We start from the raw sequence: 16,628 nt of genomic DNA, 5'->3' as shown, positions 1-16,628 counted from the left end.
AGCCTGTCCATTCTCAGTGACTACAACTTGTTTACACACCTAACAGGGAGTGATGCTGATGGGAAGGAGGATTTAAAGCCATCACAGAAACTTAAAAACAGCACAGTGAAAATCATTGCTTCTCTCCTCAATTAGAAGAATGGGAAAGCAGAAGAGAGGAGAGGAGAGGAGAGGAGAGGAGAGGAGAGGAGAGGAGAGGAGAGGAGAGGAGAGGAGAGGAGAGGAGAGGAGAGGAGAGGAGAGGAGAGGAGAGGAGAGGAGAGGAGAGGAGAGGAGAGGAGAGGAGAGGAGAGGAGAGGCTTTCTATTCCAGTGCTGAGGGAATGACCCAGAGTCATGAGTATATAAGCCAGACAATGAAGCATAGAATAAGAAGCAGCAGGAAACAAGATATTATTTGTGTCTCCTCACAGTTTCTTGTGTGCCACCTGTTCCTCACTGGCAGGGTAGTTTCAGAGACAGATAATGTCTTGACTATGTAAGTGCTGCTTGGCAACAATTAAAACATCTCAGTTATCTACGCTGTTTTCGTCTGAAATTCAAAGCATAGCACCCTATGAGCTACTGTAAAGAAAATTAGCTCCACCCCAAACAAATCCAGCACACAAGTTAGAAGTGAGATATGAGAAAACAGAATTTATCACTGAGATAGTAGTTATGGGGGTGAGATTATGTAGAAAGAATGTAGCCTTGAGGCAGGAGGAGCCACATTCCAGAAAAGAGTTACTGCATGTGCTGGAGGGCAGCCTCTGTCTGAGGAGGTGGTAGATAGAGGCCAGAGACCGTGAGGTTAGAAGAGGAAAGAAGTGAGATCTGAGAGGAATGTGTGGATGAAAGACAGTGAAAATCAAAATGAAGAAAGAAGAGAAATGAGTGAAAATGGAAAAAGGAAACACGTGTTTGTGACCCGAAGTACTTAGTTATAGGAAGCGTGTTGTGGAAAAACAGACTGCTTGTACCCAGGTGGTTAACTGCAACCAACAGTAGCGTTTGTCAGAAACGTTTCTAGTTGCAGTCACAGTGTCTTTGTGAAGTGGGAAAGTACTGACAGAGGAGGGAGGCAAAGTTGGAAAGAGTAAAGAGGTTGAAAGGCAATGAAGGATCTTATTGGTGCGGGACTACAAGGTGAGCATCTCTCACACTCAGCCCTGAATGCTGTGTCTTTTAGCTTGAGAACAAACACTGAGTGCCCCAGGCTCTGCTGGCTCATCATCAAACACCGTCTGAGAAAAAATATATATATTATTGTGATCAACTTCAGAGTGCTGCCAAATGTACCCCAAAGGGTATCGTGGGCTGGATCATTTTGAAACAAAGGAAGCAGAGTATTCTAGCAATCCCAAATGTACTGGGACACAGAAAAAGAGAAGGTGTAGCTTCAGATTTGAGCCTAAAAGAGCCAAAGAAAGAGAACAAATACTACGTGTTTACTGGACAGCAGAACTTGTTATAGCTTTTGCCAATTAAACTCTGCTGGTAGCTACTCTCAGCCCAGGAGGGAATGCAATTGCCATTTCTGTATTGGTATAACTGATGAGGTCCCTGAGAGAGGAGGGCAGAAGTGAGCTGCACCAGAACCAGATATATTGGTTAAAAAAAAATCACTATCAAAATGATTTTCCTAGCAAAATGTTATATTTTGAAGAAAGGCAACCTATTTTTGAACCCTAACAACCCTGATTTGTTTTTAAGGTTTTTTTTTTTCAGAAAAATAGCTAAAATTTTGTTCAAATGGATATTTTAATCTTCACCTTTACTGGCCCTCCCAGCCCGTGCTATGTTTTGTAGTGACTCAGTCCTTGGTATATTGTCAGCAGACTCCCCCAGAGTTCTCCACCAGTACTGGTGGAGGCACTTCACACATTATTCTTTTCCTCCCTTCATTGTGCACCAGCAGCATCCCTTTTATTATCAGTATCTCTGGCTGCTTGCCTCAGGCTTACATGAGGGGCAATAAAGGTCCTGTCCCAGGAGAAGGGTCCTCTGCTATTTTAGCACTTCTCCTAAGTTGGTTTCATGGATAGGAAAGGTGGTCCTACCTGTCACCTTCCTTGGCAAAGTTAAGGAGTGAGATGTATCTTTTCTAGTTTTATCATTCTTTGAACCTTTATATAGTATTCCTTAGCTTCAAAATTAAAAGTATACTGCGGAAACTTCCCGTATTTAGAATTTTTTGAGATTGGTTTCAGAGACCCAAGCTGAAAATTTAGATCAAGTCCTGACTTGACTCTGACTTAGCTCTGATTTCAGTTTAACAAAGATTTGTAGGTATTTGCAAAGATCTGAAGAGAGTAAAACTCTCTTCAGGTGAACAAATCTTTAGCAGTGGTAATGAAAGAAATTAAATCACTGCTTGAAGAAGAGTAAACCAACAGTGCAAAGTAGGAGACAATCTGTAACCCAGTCCTATTATTCACAAGTTATTTGGTACTACTGTATGAGCATTACAAAGGCACCAACCTCAGGCACCAGAATTACTCTTTTGCATTGTCTAGCATATGTATGACAGTCAGGAATGCTAAATGTATCTAATTTATTAAACATCATTTAGAAACTGTTTTTCCAACGTGTTATCTGCCCTAGAATTAGTATTACAAACATAATAAATAGCCAGTTCTAAATGATTGTAGAACATTTTACCCTAGAGGGTCCTAAAGCATTTCCTGGATACAGATGGATCACAGGCAAGAATACAGTGCGTAGCACAAAAGCAGGGAGGGAGGGAGAGAAGCTTCTGACCTAAGGCCCTGGGCCACTGAGTTAGTTCTTGTCTCAAAAGTTTCTCATGTCTTCACAGAGCAAGCCAGAACGTCAGGGTAGAAGTCTGACATGAGTGAGCCTCCAAGATGTCACAGGGATGAATGAATCCTTCTTGCAACCCGGATCTGTTCTTCCACCAACTTCCAGGACCGGGACTGAGAGGAGCCTCCTGCACTACTGGATATCAGCTGCCACGTGGAGCAGCGCCACCAGCTTGGATGTGGGAAGCCTGGCCACCAGCAGCAAGCAAGCGCACACTTACTGTAAGCTAACTTAAGTTAGAAGTCTCTGATCAATGGCTGTCTGCAGGAAGTGTGCTGTTGACGACAATAACATCTATCGTGACAGATTTAACCAGAAGTAACCTTTGAGGAAGTGGATATCAAAGGTAATGTAAGAATATTTTTCATCTTCCTGTCAGTGACAGCAAGCCATGAGGTAGGAAAAAAAATAAGCATTAAACTCCACAGGTGTGGGCGACAGCTAATGCTGACATAGCTGTAACGTAGTCAGGGGTTAAATAAAAAGGTCCTTCTGATTATCATATAATTTCCCCCATTGCCCACAAACCACTTCCTTTTCTACCCATGAATTCTTCTCCATGTTCACAGCAGTCAGAAGGCTGATGCCTCTATGTCAGGCAAGCATGAAGACAGTTGCAGTAACTTTCTGTCTCCTCTGCTTTCAGTTTGAAGCCTTGTGTGGTAAGTAGTATTTCGGATTATTCTCCTTGTAGTGATGTTTCTACAGAATATAACCTACCCAGTGAAGGGAGAGAGTAAATGAGATGTGATAGCAAGGGGTTGGAGAAATTACAATAGTGAAGGGAAACAGCTGCAAAAAGACTGCTCTCAACTTTAAGATCGCTAGAGCTGGTGGGAATAGAATGCTTGCTAGCACGGGATGTTTAGGCTGAAACAAAGAAGTACAAGTTTTCATTGTTTGTATTCTTTAGCTCATCTGCTCAGTGTTATCCTCTAGTTGTTTAGACTGCAGTGCTATAGCCAGCTTCCACTGCTGGGTACAAAGTCTTACAGCAGCATGACAACAAATAGCTTAATAACAAAAGCTAAATTATTGATATTAATTGCGGTCATGTTTGGGCAGGGAATTTTTGTACTGTGAAAAGTGTCTATAGCATGCAAGAGTGGGTGAGATCATTCTGATGCAGGCTTGAAATGTGGAATGACTTAAAAGGAGTGTAGCTCTTCCAATGCTGTGTTTAAGGGGCAGGGTGACAGTGCTGATCTCTTCCAGCCATAACCATGGATGTAGCATTTTGCAGAGTTCAGTCTTTTGTCACAGCTATACAAAGTAAAATACCAGAGGTCACATTTATCCGTGGCCTCTCTGAAACCTACGTATTTCATGTCAGCATGGTATTACACGTGGTATAAAAAATCAAAAAGTTGGGTTAAATCACAGGGAAGGAAGATTGTGGCAAGTGTCTCTAACAGGACACAAGCTGTTGTATTTTTTTCTCTCTGCAAAATTATCTTGAAATCTGTCAACTAAAACATTTTCTCAGTTTCTCAGGTAGTCAATTTAGCAGCTGTTGTTGATGAGCATGCTTCTGCATGTGGCTGGAGCCATCTAAAATGCAATTCCCTGTAGGAAGGAATAGGCTGCAGTTCTAAGGGTGAAATAATTGTTCTACATGATACTGGTATTTTCCCCTTCTTTCTCTCTTCCTTCCAACATGGAGGATACAACTTTGGGCAGGGCCTGGTAAGAGGAGATGGCAGGAGAAAGAGATTGTTTCCAGTGAGAGATGGTATTTCATTTTTTTCCTTACAGTGCTTTTGGTATAACAAGTACTAATTATTATCATTATTTGTAAAAAGAAAAGAACTGTAAAACATGAGCTTGATGTAATACACGTTAGCACTATACCCTCATTTAGAAAGCGAGTTAGCGTTCTGGAATTGTGGCAGATTTTGGGGAGTAAAAACAGTAACTTATGAGGGTGTCTATTTGTGTAGTTTTTAGCAAGCTCTACTTCTGATCTGTAGATTTTGATTTCTATGTAAATAACTCACAGAAGGTCATATATTAGTGCGTATATGTGTACTGTGTAATTTGGTAACCCAACTGTGATCAAGAAATTGTAAGAGCATGAAGCTTTTTACATAGATGAACACTGGCATCGGGATTTCAGAATATGGAGCTGTAGGATTCCACAGCGCATGAGGCTCTTGGCTCTGAAACGTATGTGAGCTTTTGCAGGCCAACATTTACAAAGCATTAACGCTGCTTACCCACAAATCTCTGGCTGTCAGGAGGAAACAATGGTCATTTCTCAGAAGGGTGTCTGAAATACCACCAGCAGTAGCTCCTGTGATAGCAATACATTTTACAACCGTTTCCATATTTCACGACAGATCTTATACCATAAAAATAATTCAGATGATAGTTTCTTTGAGTAATTTTGGCTGTTACTAGCTTTGCCCTGAAGCACTGCTTTCTTCTCTTAACCTCTGATTCTCAAATGATAGGAGGGTGTTAATTTCCGGCTTATGACTGATTACACTGAATGGACAGTGTTATCTTTCAAAATGCCTTGAAAGGTTAAAAAACTATAGTTGTATAAAATAAAACAATATGCAAATGATATAAACAAAACTGTAAAAACAACGTGCAGTTTCATTATGTGTTTAGTAATAACAAAGCAGAAGTGCTTGTTTTAAAAGCTGAGTCTGCACCATACTTGATCATTTTCAGAGGCAAACACATCCAAGTGAAATTACGCTTGTTCTTTCAATCAGACGATTAGTTTTCCGAAAGCTGGGGCAGGTAAAACAAAGTGCAGGTAAACCAAGCAAGAATGCTCTATTCTCCTTACCCTAAAATTCATTTTTTAAAATTAATCTTTTAGGACCAAAATATATAGTGGATCTTGATATTTGCAAATAGCATTGGTTCTGCCAAGGAGCAATGAGAAAGCTCAAAGTTGCCGTCCCATTAAAATGAAAATAACCCACCTTTCAGTGGCCTCCATGTCCAAGCACCATTACCACAGAAATTTCAAAGCTTCTGCCTAAGTATTTCCTACTGCAGTAAAGATGAAAGTAAGTACATCTATCAAAACAGATGAGATGGACATATCTGTTATCCAGGTAACTTCTTATGGAAATGTACATAACTGTAAGTACACATATACTATGTATATGCAAGTGTATATATGGGTGCATACACACATACACGCACACTTTCATAGTTTAACGTAACAAGATGTTACTCTCATATACCTGTTCATCTTCTGGATTCACTTGACCACATGATCTGCTTGACATGAGGTGAGCTAGGAACAACTCTATACAACACCAGTGTGACACTTCTATAATATCAAGGAAAGATTTGTTTCCTCTTATCTCAAATTCCTTGTTGTGGTTTAAACCTGCAGGTGGCTCAGCACCACACAGTTGTTTGCTCGCTCCCCCCCTTCCCAGTGGGATGGGGGGGGAGAATCAGGGAAAAAAAGGTAGAACTCAAGGGTTGAGATAAAACTAATCACTAAGATATTAAAAAGGATAAGGATAATAGTTATGACTATATATCTATGTATGAGGGTGTATAACAAGTGATGCACAAGTGATTGTCACCACTCCCTGACCAATGCTCAGCTAGCCCCCTGAGCAGCGGAAGAGAACCAGATGAACTCCCACCTCCTTCAGAACTCCTTCTGCATGATGTCATATGGTATGGAATATCCCTTTGTACAGTTTGAGTCAGCTGTCCTAATTCTGTTCCCTCCCAACTCCTTGGACCCTTCTCTGAGAATGTCCTGGGCTCTGTACAGCACTGCTTAGCAGCAGCTATGAACACGAGTGTGTTAACAACATTGTTTATCTCCCAGAATTAAAAACATAGTGTCATACCAAACTCTCTGAAGAAAACAATTCCATCCTAGCTGAAGCTAAGAGACTCCTTGGATTACAATTGAATCTGTTGTTTTATGAAAAATAAATGGCCAAATGCAAGTAGCTTTACTGCTGAGCAGTGAGGTTCTGTTCATTTTCAACTAAAACATGATGTAGTATTTTATTCTTTCTTTTTTTTTTTAATATTTGGGGGGTGTTATGAGTAAATTCCTCAGTGTTACTGTACATTTTAACCTCCATGTCCTATTCCCCTAAATGTACATTTACTCCAATAGTGGCTTGACAAATGACATTGCAAATGCATCTGGCCATTGCCCACAGGGTCCATAGGATTACCCTAGGAATGAACCAATACAAATGAGCACAGGAGAATGGCAGTCAGCTGTTTGGAGGGGGAATAAACTACATTTTAGTATGCAGAGAAAGAGAGAATTCACATCAAGACTGATGCAGAATAGCTAGCGAGCTGGAAATTCATATCAAACCTCACTCATTGTGTTTATCCATGTAGATAATTTTATGTTTTAATCTCAGGCACTGCTAATCTCATTTTAAAATGTGCTCCCTTTATACTATGCTAAACACACTCTTCTGTATGGTCACTTGTTTCAGAAGAATACTAATTGCATCACATTTTCCAGAATGCTCAATCACAGAAATACATTACTGAGTCTTTCTTGAAAATAGCCAGTTACAGCTTCTGGGCCCGAGAGGATGCAAGATGATCTTTCAGCTTGCCACAAGGTCACATGAACTTTGTGCTTAATCACCTCTCCTTGTCCTTTTCCATTAAAAACAAGGATTAAAACCGCAATCTCTAACAAAGATTTCAAACCACCCAGTATGAAAGGGCAATTTCATTAGCCAACGGCAGAATTAAACTGTTCTCAGAGGCAATCAGAGGAATGAAATTCCAAGCTGTTGCTGTGAGCAGAGTAGCTGGGGGCCTGTGGTACTGCTGGACGCTAACTGCCTAGCCCCAGGTCAGCACCTGCTCCCTCTCTCTCTCCTTCTCCCTCTCCTCCTCTAGCAGTGGTAAATGCAGAAACCTCAGCTGCCAGTGGTATCTGGCCAGTTTACACACGGACCACACTCCCTGTCTTCTGCTGTATCAACACACTTTCTGCTTTCTGTGCCTAAATAATTAGCCTACTGTTGGACTTAATTTTAAAGGTATATGTTATCAACTACATATACAGGCCTAGAGGACACTGAAACTACAGAGTGCTTTAAAACACCTTCATTTCAAATGTTGTTCTCATAGCAGCTGGTTTTTTTTTTTTTTCACTACTCAATGTACAAGTCATTGAGAGCTGTTTCCTTCTTTGACCTTTGCTCTCAGCTTGTCAGGCTGTTTACTGCTCTGAAGGCTTAAAGAGTCTGTATCCGGGCCTTTAGTGTGTTTAGAACTTTATTTCAGTGTTGTCTGACAAGTTGTGTGTTTTTTTCATCTTATCTTCACACTAGCAGTACAAGTTACCTTGTCTGTTATCACATATCTAAGTCCTGAAAGAGGTACAGATATTGGAACTGTTGCTGTTTGACACAGGGTCGCTGGCTGTTCACAGTAGGCCAGGGAAGAATGTGATAACTGGGAAGAGAGTGAATCAGTCAAAAACGGATAACAGTTTGTATTGCTTTCCAACTGTGCACCAAAAAGCATCTTCCGAAAGTCCATTATCTTTGCATCACAATAAAAATATTTTAAACAACCATTCTTTGCAATGTCATTGCCAGTGGTGATAATCAGGAAGCAAGAATTCAAAGCAGAAAAAAGCATGGGCTCTAAAGGATTATCCCAGTTCAGAAAGAGAGTTGAGAACGTATGACAGTATGTGAATGACAATAATCTTCTGTCCCTGTGCATATGCAGGCTGGATGCCTTAGATTACAGGTGTCCTGGGAAAAGGATTATTTGTACTGTGTAATCAGTGCAATACCCAGTACAGCAGCAAAATGCTTCTGTGCGGACCTAGACTACCATGTAGCAGTAACAAGAATATGAGGTTGTATCAAAATCTTTATATGCAAGTATTTGCCCACTATTTCCTTAACATGACAAAATCCTAATGTAGAGTGTATTTCAATCTAAGCAGCTTCTGAAGAACTTAACCAGAAGACAGGAAAAGCAGATATAAGTTTCACAAGTTTACACCTGTCTGTGTATGACACAAACCTCCAGTTTTATAGCATTGTGAAAAAGTCTAAATGAAAACCTGTCAGGCTCTGCTATGCCTACTACTAATACACAAAGTATTTCAAAGTAGTCACCAATACAGCCAGAAAATTCTCGGTGTTTCCACAGTGAATGGCAATGCAGGCAGAAACTCAAAGAAGTCCAGAATAACTATTAAAAGCGTGCCATGCTCCTGTAACAGAGGCTGCCTAAACACGATGGACTGAATGTAGCTTGATAATCATGAATGAAGGAAGTTTTCTGTTGAAAAAAGAACAAAGCTCTATGCACTGCTTGGATATTTTCTTGCTGTTTATCTTGTAGCACCTTTCAAATACGTATTCATCCAGCATGTGCCACAAGATGTTTTGATGCAGTGTTGGGGTGCAGAGGAAGCAGATAAAACATACAATGAAGTGGGAAGTCACTAAGGTCTGGAAACAAAGTACAGTGCAGGCTTATTGGCAACACTGGATTTGTGAGAAAACAACAGTACGCTTTTTAATTTGGGGTGGATTTCCTCAGTTTCTTTGGGGAAATTCTACTTTCATCTCAGTTACTATTTATTAAGTGCACCTATTGCTTCTACAGAAGTGTTTTATGAATTTCTAAGTGTTACATATGTTATCAATATTAATTCCTGCTCACCTCATTTTTTTCTACATTGATTTTTACACTTGGAGCTTTTATCGTGCCATGGGATTTTACAGTGTAGCACTGAGACAAGATCAGATAGGCTTATGACACAGGTACAAACCCTAGAAAATAACTTTGGCATCTTAATATCAAATGGCTCAGCCTTTGTTCCTGCATCTCTCTTCTTGAATTTTAAGAAGGCAACAATTTTGTATTTTTCAGGAGTGGATACTTGCTCATCAAGATTGTGCAAAAATATAGGTAAGACATTTGCATAATTTGGTTTATGGTTTAAGTGCCTTTCTAGATCAGAATATACTGCCCTCGAAGTAGACTGTCCGTTTTTTTAATGCTACTGATTGTTGGCTTTACAAAAGTGAGACACCAAGAGGTCCTCAATTAGTTCATTCTTTTCTTCTCCAAGAAAATCAAATTAGCAACATTTTGCAGAATTAGAGAGTTGCACAACATCTGTCAATGTTTTCTGTCAATGTTTTTGTGAAGGTCAAATATGAATTTTGGATTACATGTGAATGTTTGCACACAGTTGTGTTTGTCCTCTACTTATCGTGTTGGTGATAAAGGTCGTATAGCCATCTAAGAAAATGAGTTTAAACCTTATGGCATGTCTCAAACCAGTCTCTCAAAAGGAAAATCTTGTGGTAAAGGCATTATATGTAGAATATGGGGATTCAAATCCTATTTTATGTTTTCAGCTACAGCATTAGGGTTCTGATTATGAATCCTAAACCAGAGATAATTATAATCTTCATCTTGTCTCATTTCATGTACAAATAGGACAAGACTGAAGCAGGGATGTATGACCACACGTTCTTTGGTCAAAGGTGACCCGTAAACATTATCAAATAAGTCACTGACCCAGTGCCCGTCCAGACTTATAGCACATAGCAGTCCAGCTGTTAATCTCATTTATTTTCTCAGTAGTGTATGACATGACCTGAAAGGTGCACTGGTATCTCATGATATGAGCTGCTTTGCAAAGCCAGATTGTTCTGAGTACTTTAAGCTCCTATCATATGGTTCACTTGCTTTGTTTTAATGAGTTTCTTAACATCTTTGAGAATTTCTTCATTGCTGTTTGAGTGATTGCACTTAACTGTTTTCATATTTTCAGATAAGCTTCAGGTCTCGGACCCCCAGGGGATAGTAGAATTTGAAAATGGAAACTTCAAGTTAATATTTCAAAACCCCAAAAATGTGAACGAGTTCAGCATGACCCTCCTCAAAGGGCGAGAAAGGAAGGCAATCTGTGCACTCCATATGAATAATAAGAAAGCTGTCCCAGAGAGTAATGTCACCTACTGCCAGGCAGAGCATTCAGATACCAGCACCACCTTCATTCTCACAAATCTGGACAGAAAGCACATCGACACTTATACCTGCTGCCTGGAAAGTTTATTACCCCCCCCTTACATACATTGCCACTTGAAAGAAACCTATTTGTACATCCAAGGTAAGTTTACTTTCCTTCTCCCCTCACTTCAGTTTCCTGATGAGTAGACACTAAGCATAGCTTAGTGAAAGCAGCAGTGAAAAATGTGACTAAAGTTTGCACAGACAGTTTCAAGAGAACGTAGAATACTCGATAAGGAGCTGGTGGCAGTGGAGCAGTGTTGATAGCGAGCTCAGCATCTCCTTCCTGTATTTATTCATCCTACTTGGCAGGTTTGCAGCCTATGCTGAGTTCTGCATATCGTTGGGAGCACCCATGTTACATAGAAAAGGACTTGGACTAACTCCAGAAGACTCACTACAAAAACATTAATTCTGAATTACCTTTCATTTGGTGGCTCTTTAGTATGTCAAGTTGAAGCAGTTAATAGTTGTTTTTTTTTCTCTTCTTGGTTCTCCATATACATGAATAGCAGTACTGTATTGTCTGCTGTTCTTCCTTCTCCATCATTTCCCATTTCTCAACATCAGGACTAAACAAAGATAGAAGCTGAAATACTGAGGCTAATATCATGTGGTTTGGTCAAATGATCCACCATCTCCCTCTGCACTTAAAACACGTTGATCTCAGAATCAAGCTGTGACATCCTTTTTTTGTCAGCAGTGTTTTCTGATGCTGTCAATTTCCATTTGTCCTGATAGCCAGGCACTCGTACCTATTGCTGCTTGTTTCATGTCCTATTGTATTTTCTCCCAGACCTGAGCAAGGTTCATCTTGTGCTCCCCGGTTTGCCTTTCCATCCAAACATGACTGTCAAAGGCCCCTATTCTTCGGAGCAGGCCACCCTTTATATCACCTGTGTTTCTTTCTGAATGTAAGCATACACCTTCACACCTCCAAATCTGAAATACCATCACACTCTCAAGACTGCCTCGGTTTCTTTTCAATCTACTCTTCTAGCCTTCTGCACCAACAGCTAGGGTTTCACCTCTCCATCTGGAAAACAGCAGTGTTCTTTTTCCTGCTGTACACAGTTTTCCAAGGCAGCTTTTCAACTCAGAGAAATCCTTCTCCAGACACGCTTTTTCTGTTTCGTCAGATATGAAAGAAAGAAGGGGAAATAATTTGAAAAGTTATCTATAGGGGAAAAAATGGTGCTGATTCTCAGCAATGACTTATTTGCCTCCTTATCTCCAGATAAGGAAGACTGCTCTTCACAAGGAATCATGTCATGGATAATTATTGGCCTGATTGCATTTGCCCTGATTTTCTGTGTCTGCTTTGTAGTAGCCTGTCACTTAAGGAATAAGGTAAGCAAGTCCATAAGATTCTGCACAACCCTCCTTCATTGAGGTCATGGATAGGGAACTTCATTTTATAAGATTTAGAGAGTGGGACAGGCACATACTCAGCAAGTAATGTATTTTTTGACAGAGACGCAGTTGTTAATTTACCACTGGAATTCAGTCACTGATCACAGCAGCTCAGATTTAATTTTTCTGAGACAGGATTGTCTATTGATTTAAGGGTTGGGAATCATAGAAAAGAGGAGGAAAGCTGCACGGGTCAGCAAAATTACTTTGGTAAGCAATTCACCTGATTGTTTTCTTCAAGAGGGGGAAACAAATCATCAGTGGAGCAATTCCAGCTCTGTTCTGGAGCAAAACCATTAAAACAAAGAACCAGACAGCTCAGGAAAGAAAGGAGATCAGGGACACTACTCATTTTTCTGGATGGTGTGTGTTTTTCATTTTTAGTTTGTTCTATCCCAAGCTTTCTACCTTGGTGCCTGTCTATTCAGATTTTAATAATCCCACTGAAAACAGTCAGATTAACTGCCCCCTTTAAAGAACAATGGCTGGAGTGATGGAGGTTAGTAGCCACAAATTAAATTCATGGCATTTTCTCTCTGTTTGCAGAATCAGCAGTGTGAATCCAACTCCCATGAGTACAACAGTGAATACATGCCCATGGCAGCAGTGAATGCAGCTAAAAAACCAAGAATCTGAGGTAGTATTAAGCCTACAAGTGCTTCAGCTTTGCTTGTATTTGTTGCAAAGTTTTTTTCTGAGAAGGAAAGAACAGCTTGCTGCATCTCCCATTGATTCCAGGCGGGTAGATGGGTGGGAGGGGTTGGCACAGTACCTTGTTAATGTAGTTTTTGCTGCCATGTAGCAGGAAAGGGAAAAAAAACAAGATCTTTGGAAAGCTTTTGAATCAAAATGGTGGGCTGGTTTCTAGAAATGCAATTGCTTCACATCAGTGCACAGTGATCTTATGCATGAGGAAGGAATGTATACTGTTTCATTCAGATTATTCAAATATTTTGTGATACCAAAGATCTCTCTGAGGAAGCGATTTGCTAAGATTTGCTCAGGGTTACTGGTTAGGAGCAAATAATCTGTAAGGAATGAGTGATCTCCTAACTACTCAAATGCTTGCACAGTAACCAGAAGCAGTTTGGTTACAGAACAGAAGCAGAGGTTGGACTGATTCAAATATATAGGCGTTGCACGTAACTTATTCTCCACTTCTCTTCCAGGTTCAAATTGCTTACGGCATAGAAATTCTGGCAGCAGAAGTTTCCAGCTACTTGAACCTGGATAACAGGAAATCAGCATTTCCTCACCTTCCTCTGCCTCCCTGAGCTCTTATGATGGCCCTGTGCTCAGTCATGATACTGATGTCTAGTACTAGTACTGTTCTAAGCTGTTTTGCTCTCACCTTGCGTGTTAATTGGCACACTGCCTGATCCACTGACTTGTGCATGAAGTGCTAACAATGTGTTAAAGATGTCAGCTTTTAGCTGAAGAAAATGTTGTGTTTGCTTGAGAGTAGATTCCTGTAGTGCTGCTACAGGGGGAACTTCTATTTTCTACAGTCTCTATGGTAAACTTTCCACTGGGAACAAAAGAAAAAGACTACCTCCAATGCCAATCCTTGTGGCTTAGCAATACGCACTGTCAGTGCATTGCACAAGCCCTTTTGTTAGGGCTAATCTATGATGCCATGAATTCATCCTAATATTCACTGTCAAACTTCTATGCACCACACTAGGAGTGAGCAGTATGCACACATGTTCTCCTGCAAGCTGTGAGACAGCAGGGAAACAAAACCTGAGAAAGCACAGCAGAGACTTTACTCTGACTCAGAACCTCAAGCACATGCAGCTGCATTTTTTGTATTTGTGCTGTTGGTACATATTTGCCATTTGTACATTAGGGACCCTCTTATTTAATTAAATTCTGAATTCTTCTATCAGAAGAGGAATTTTTACTATAACTGTTCTTTAAATCAGTTCAAACCTGTGGAATTGCTCCCTCAACTAGGAGGTGTGATCTCTTCCTTTCTTAACAGCCCAAATACAACAGAGTCCTCAAAACCAGTGTATCCATGGACTCTTCTTTGCAATTATGTTCCTCTTGTGTTTTGACATGAAACCTTTGCCACTTCCCTAGTGGGTTTAGGGGTTACTTGACCAGCAGATTGCTCAGAGCCTATAATACGAATAAATTAATTGAATGAATGAATAAATGAATGAAATTATCAATCCTTCATTTTATTTGTGAAATCCACCCAAACTCTGGACCATAAATGACCAACTGGGAATCCTACCTGAATATATTGCCAAAATTTGGCTGCATGAAGCAGAGCAGTGCACTGTTGAGTCTCTTTGTAATTCTTTGGCAAAACAAATATTGCTCAGAGGATACAACGCTGTTTGTCTGGTAAACAGAAGTCTAGTTTCAAATTTGATAGAGTAAACAGAGATCATCAGGCATGGGAAGGATGCAAGCTGGTATGTCAAGAACAGAGTTTTCCTCAACAGAAGTCTAAATACGTAGAGGTATTGCAGAGAGAAGGTGTAAATTGTTCTCTGCGGCATTAAGCAAAGGGAAAATGAGAAGGGTACTGAAAGAAGTGGGGACTTCCAATTTAGCAGGAGCTAACCCACTAAAACAACCAGCTCCTAGGTACAGATGTAGAGGGGCAGCCTGGTATGCTGGGTAATATTCTTTTCTGTCATTCCATAAATACATAATAATAAATACATAATTTTGCCAGTTTATTTAAGCTCCCTATCAAACAAAAATATCCTCCACAAATACATGGTTTCAATATTTTGAAAATCATTGGTAAAAAAAATGGATTTGAAAATTATCAGTGAATAATAACCTCTACTGCTTATGATAAATGCTTGATATAAAATACTGTGTAACAGAGGAATCTTGCTCCCTGGAACTTCCAACCAAACTGAGAGAGAAATTCTTGGAATAAAGAATTTCTGAAAGAATGAAAAAAAAAGAGGTTTGCTTGAGATGCTTCTGTGAAAAAGATACGTCAAAATATGTTGTACTCTAGAAAGACAAACGGATTAAACCCACTGTAAAAAAGCTTTGGGAAGTCTCAGGTTTCATCACTGCTTTTAAATTCTTAATAAAACCTCTTTTATTTGCTATACCATGTATTGTTAGGAAACATAATGACTGCATGCCTGTCATATGAAAGAAATAAGCTCTCCAACCTCCACAGTTCAAGAGGGAGATGGTAGGGGCAGTTTATAACCATATAGGAACTTAATGGGAAACATAAAAAGGGGAAAAATGGAAAAAAAAAAAAGATAAAAAATAGTGAAAAGCAAGAATTTGGAGCTGTTTCCATACAGTGAGGTAATTACGCTGTTTTGATTGGTTAGTTTCCTGTGGGCTTTTTTTTTCATGAAAATATCTTTTTTCTTCCTGCCCTCCATTTCTTTTTATCCTTTATGCTATACACAGTAATGTTCAGGAATATTCTGGAACATTTTTCAGTTTCTTTCTGCCACTTCGAAACCCTCAAATTGAAAGGAGAAGGAAGAAAATGAATAACAGCAGAATGAGAAACAATCTGTGAAAAAAATAACATGAGCTGAGTCTACAAACTGAGTGACCAAAAAGAACTGAAATAAAACAGAATTAGAAAATGTTTCAAGAAGAATAAACAAAAAGTCCAATATTCTCATAGGCCAGCAATTCAAAAAATCAAAACTCTTTTTGGAAACTCCCAGTTTTGGGAAAATACCATTCTAGCAGGAAAAACCAACCAACCAACCAAACAAACAAACAAAAATCAACCAAATAGAAAAATTTCAGCCAACTCCTGTAGAACGTCCATTTACAAGCAGGAACAAGCATTGGACTAGAGGGAATGGCTTCAAGCTGTGCCAGGGAAGGTTCAGGCTGGACGTTAGGAAATACTACTTCTCTGAAAGGGTGGTCAGGCACTGGAATGGGCTGCCCAGAGAGGTGGTGGAGTCACTGAGCCTGGTGGTGTTCAAAGAGCATTTGAATGTTGTGTTGAGGGACATGGTTTAGCGAGAACCATTGGTGAAGGGCAAATGGTTGGACTGGATGATCCTGTGGGTCTTTTCCAACCTTGGTGATTCTATGATTCTATGATTAGTAATATCCAAACAACCTCCAGGAAATGAGAGTTTGGGGGTGGGGAAATGAACTACTAAGAAGCAACCTCAACCTGTTTCCTCTGTTTGCAGTGTAAAGGTTTAGGATTGTAACAGTAATTTTCCAGTTGTGCAGCAGTCAATGAAGGGAGTTCTACAACCTAGGCCTTTCCATCTTCATCTTTTACGGTGAATAGAATTTAAAAAGGATTTTGCTTAGGGCTATTCCAGGAACCAGGTCTCTAAAAAACGTATACACTAAGGATCAGTTTCTATCATGCAGGTAACAAGGTCCATGATCAGTAAGAGGCTTTCATCCTTA

At 39.9% G+C, this 16,628-nt stretch overlaps 1 protein-coding gene across 1 annotated transcript; it reads left to right on the top strand.

The window, feature by feature from the left end:
* The first annotated feature begins 3,366 nt into the window (after window positions 1–3,366).
* ICOS (inducible T-cell costimulator) lies at window positions 3,367–15,328 on the top strand. The gene is made up of 6 exons (NM_001100288.2): window positions 3,367–3,463; window positions 9,675–9,713; window positions 10,588–10,926; window positions 12,064–12,176; window positions 12,786–12,876; window positions 13,409–15,328. The coding sequence occupies exons 1-5, from the start codon at window positions 3,385–3,387 to the stop codon at window positions 12,873–12,875; spliced, it is 660 nt and encodes a 219-aa protein (NP_001093758.2). The 5' UTR covers window positions 3,367–3,384; the 3' UTR covers window position 12,876; window positions 13,409–15,328.
* The last annotated feature ends 1,300 nt before the right edge of the window (window positions 15,329–16,628 follow it).

The sequence above is a fragment of the Gallus gallus genome, chromosome 7 (genome assembly GCF_016699485.2).
Source record: "Gallus gallus isolate bGalGal1 chromosome 7, bGalGal1.mat.broiler.GRCg7b, whole genome shotgun sequence".
NCBI lineage: Eukaryota > Metazoa > Chordata > Aves > Galliformes > Phasianidae > Gallus > Gallus gallus.
The sequence above is the reverse complement of the archived record's forward strand: the minus strand, read 5'-3'. Positions and strand labels throughout refer to the sequence as shown.

Bases quoted from the DNA above. Each gene is read 5' to 3' on its own strand.
- ICOS (NM_001100288.2), top strand. From the start codon at position 3,385: ATGCCTCTATGTCAGGCAAGCATGAAGACAGTTGCAGTAACTTTCTGT. The intron at 9,714-10,587 runs GTAAGACATTTG...TCATATTTTCAG, and splicing joins AAGATTGTGCAAAAATATAG to ATAAGCTTCAGGTCTCGGAC. The intron at 12,177-12,785 runs GTAAGCAAGTCC...CTCTGTTTGCAG, and splicing joins CCTGTCACTTAAGGAATAAG to AATCAGCAGTGTGAATCCAA.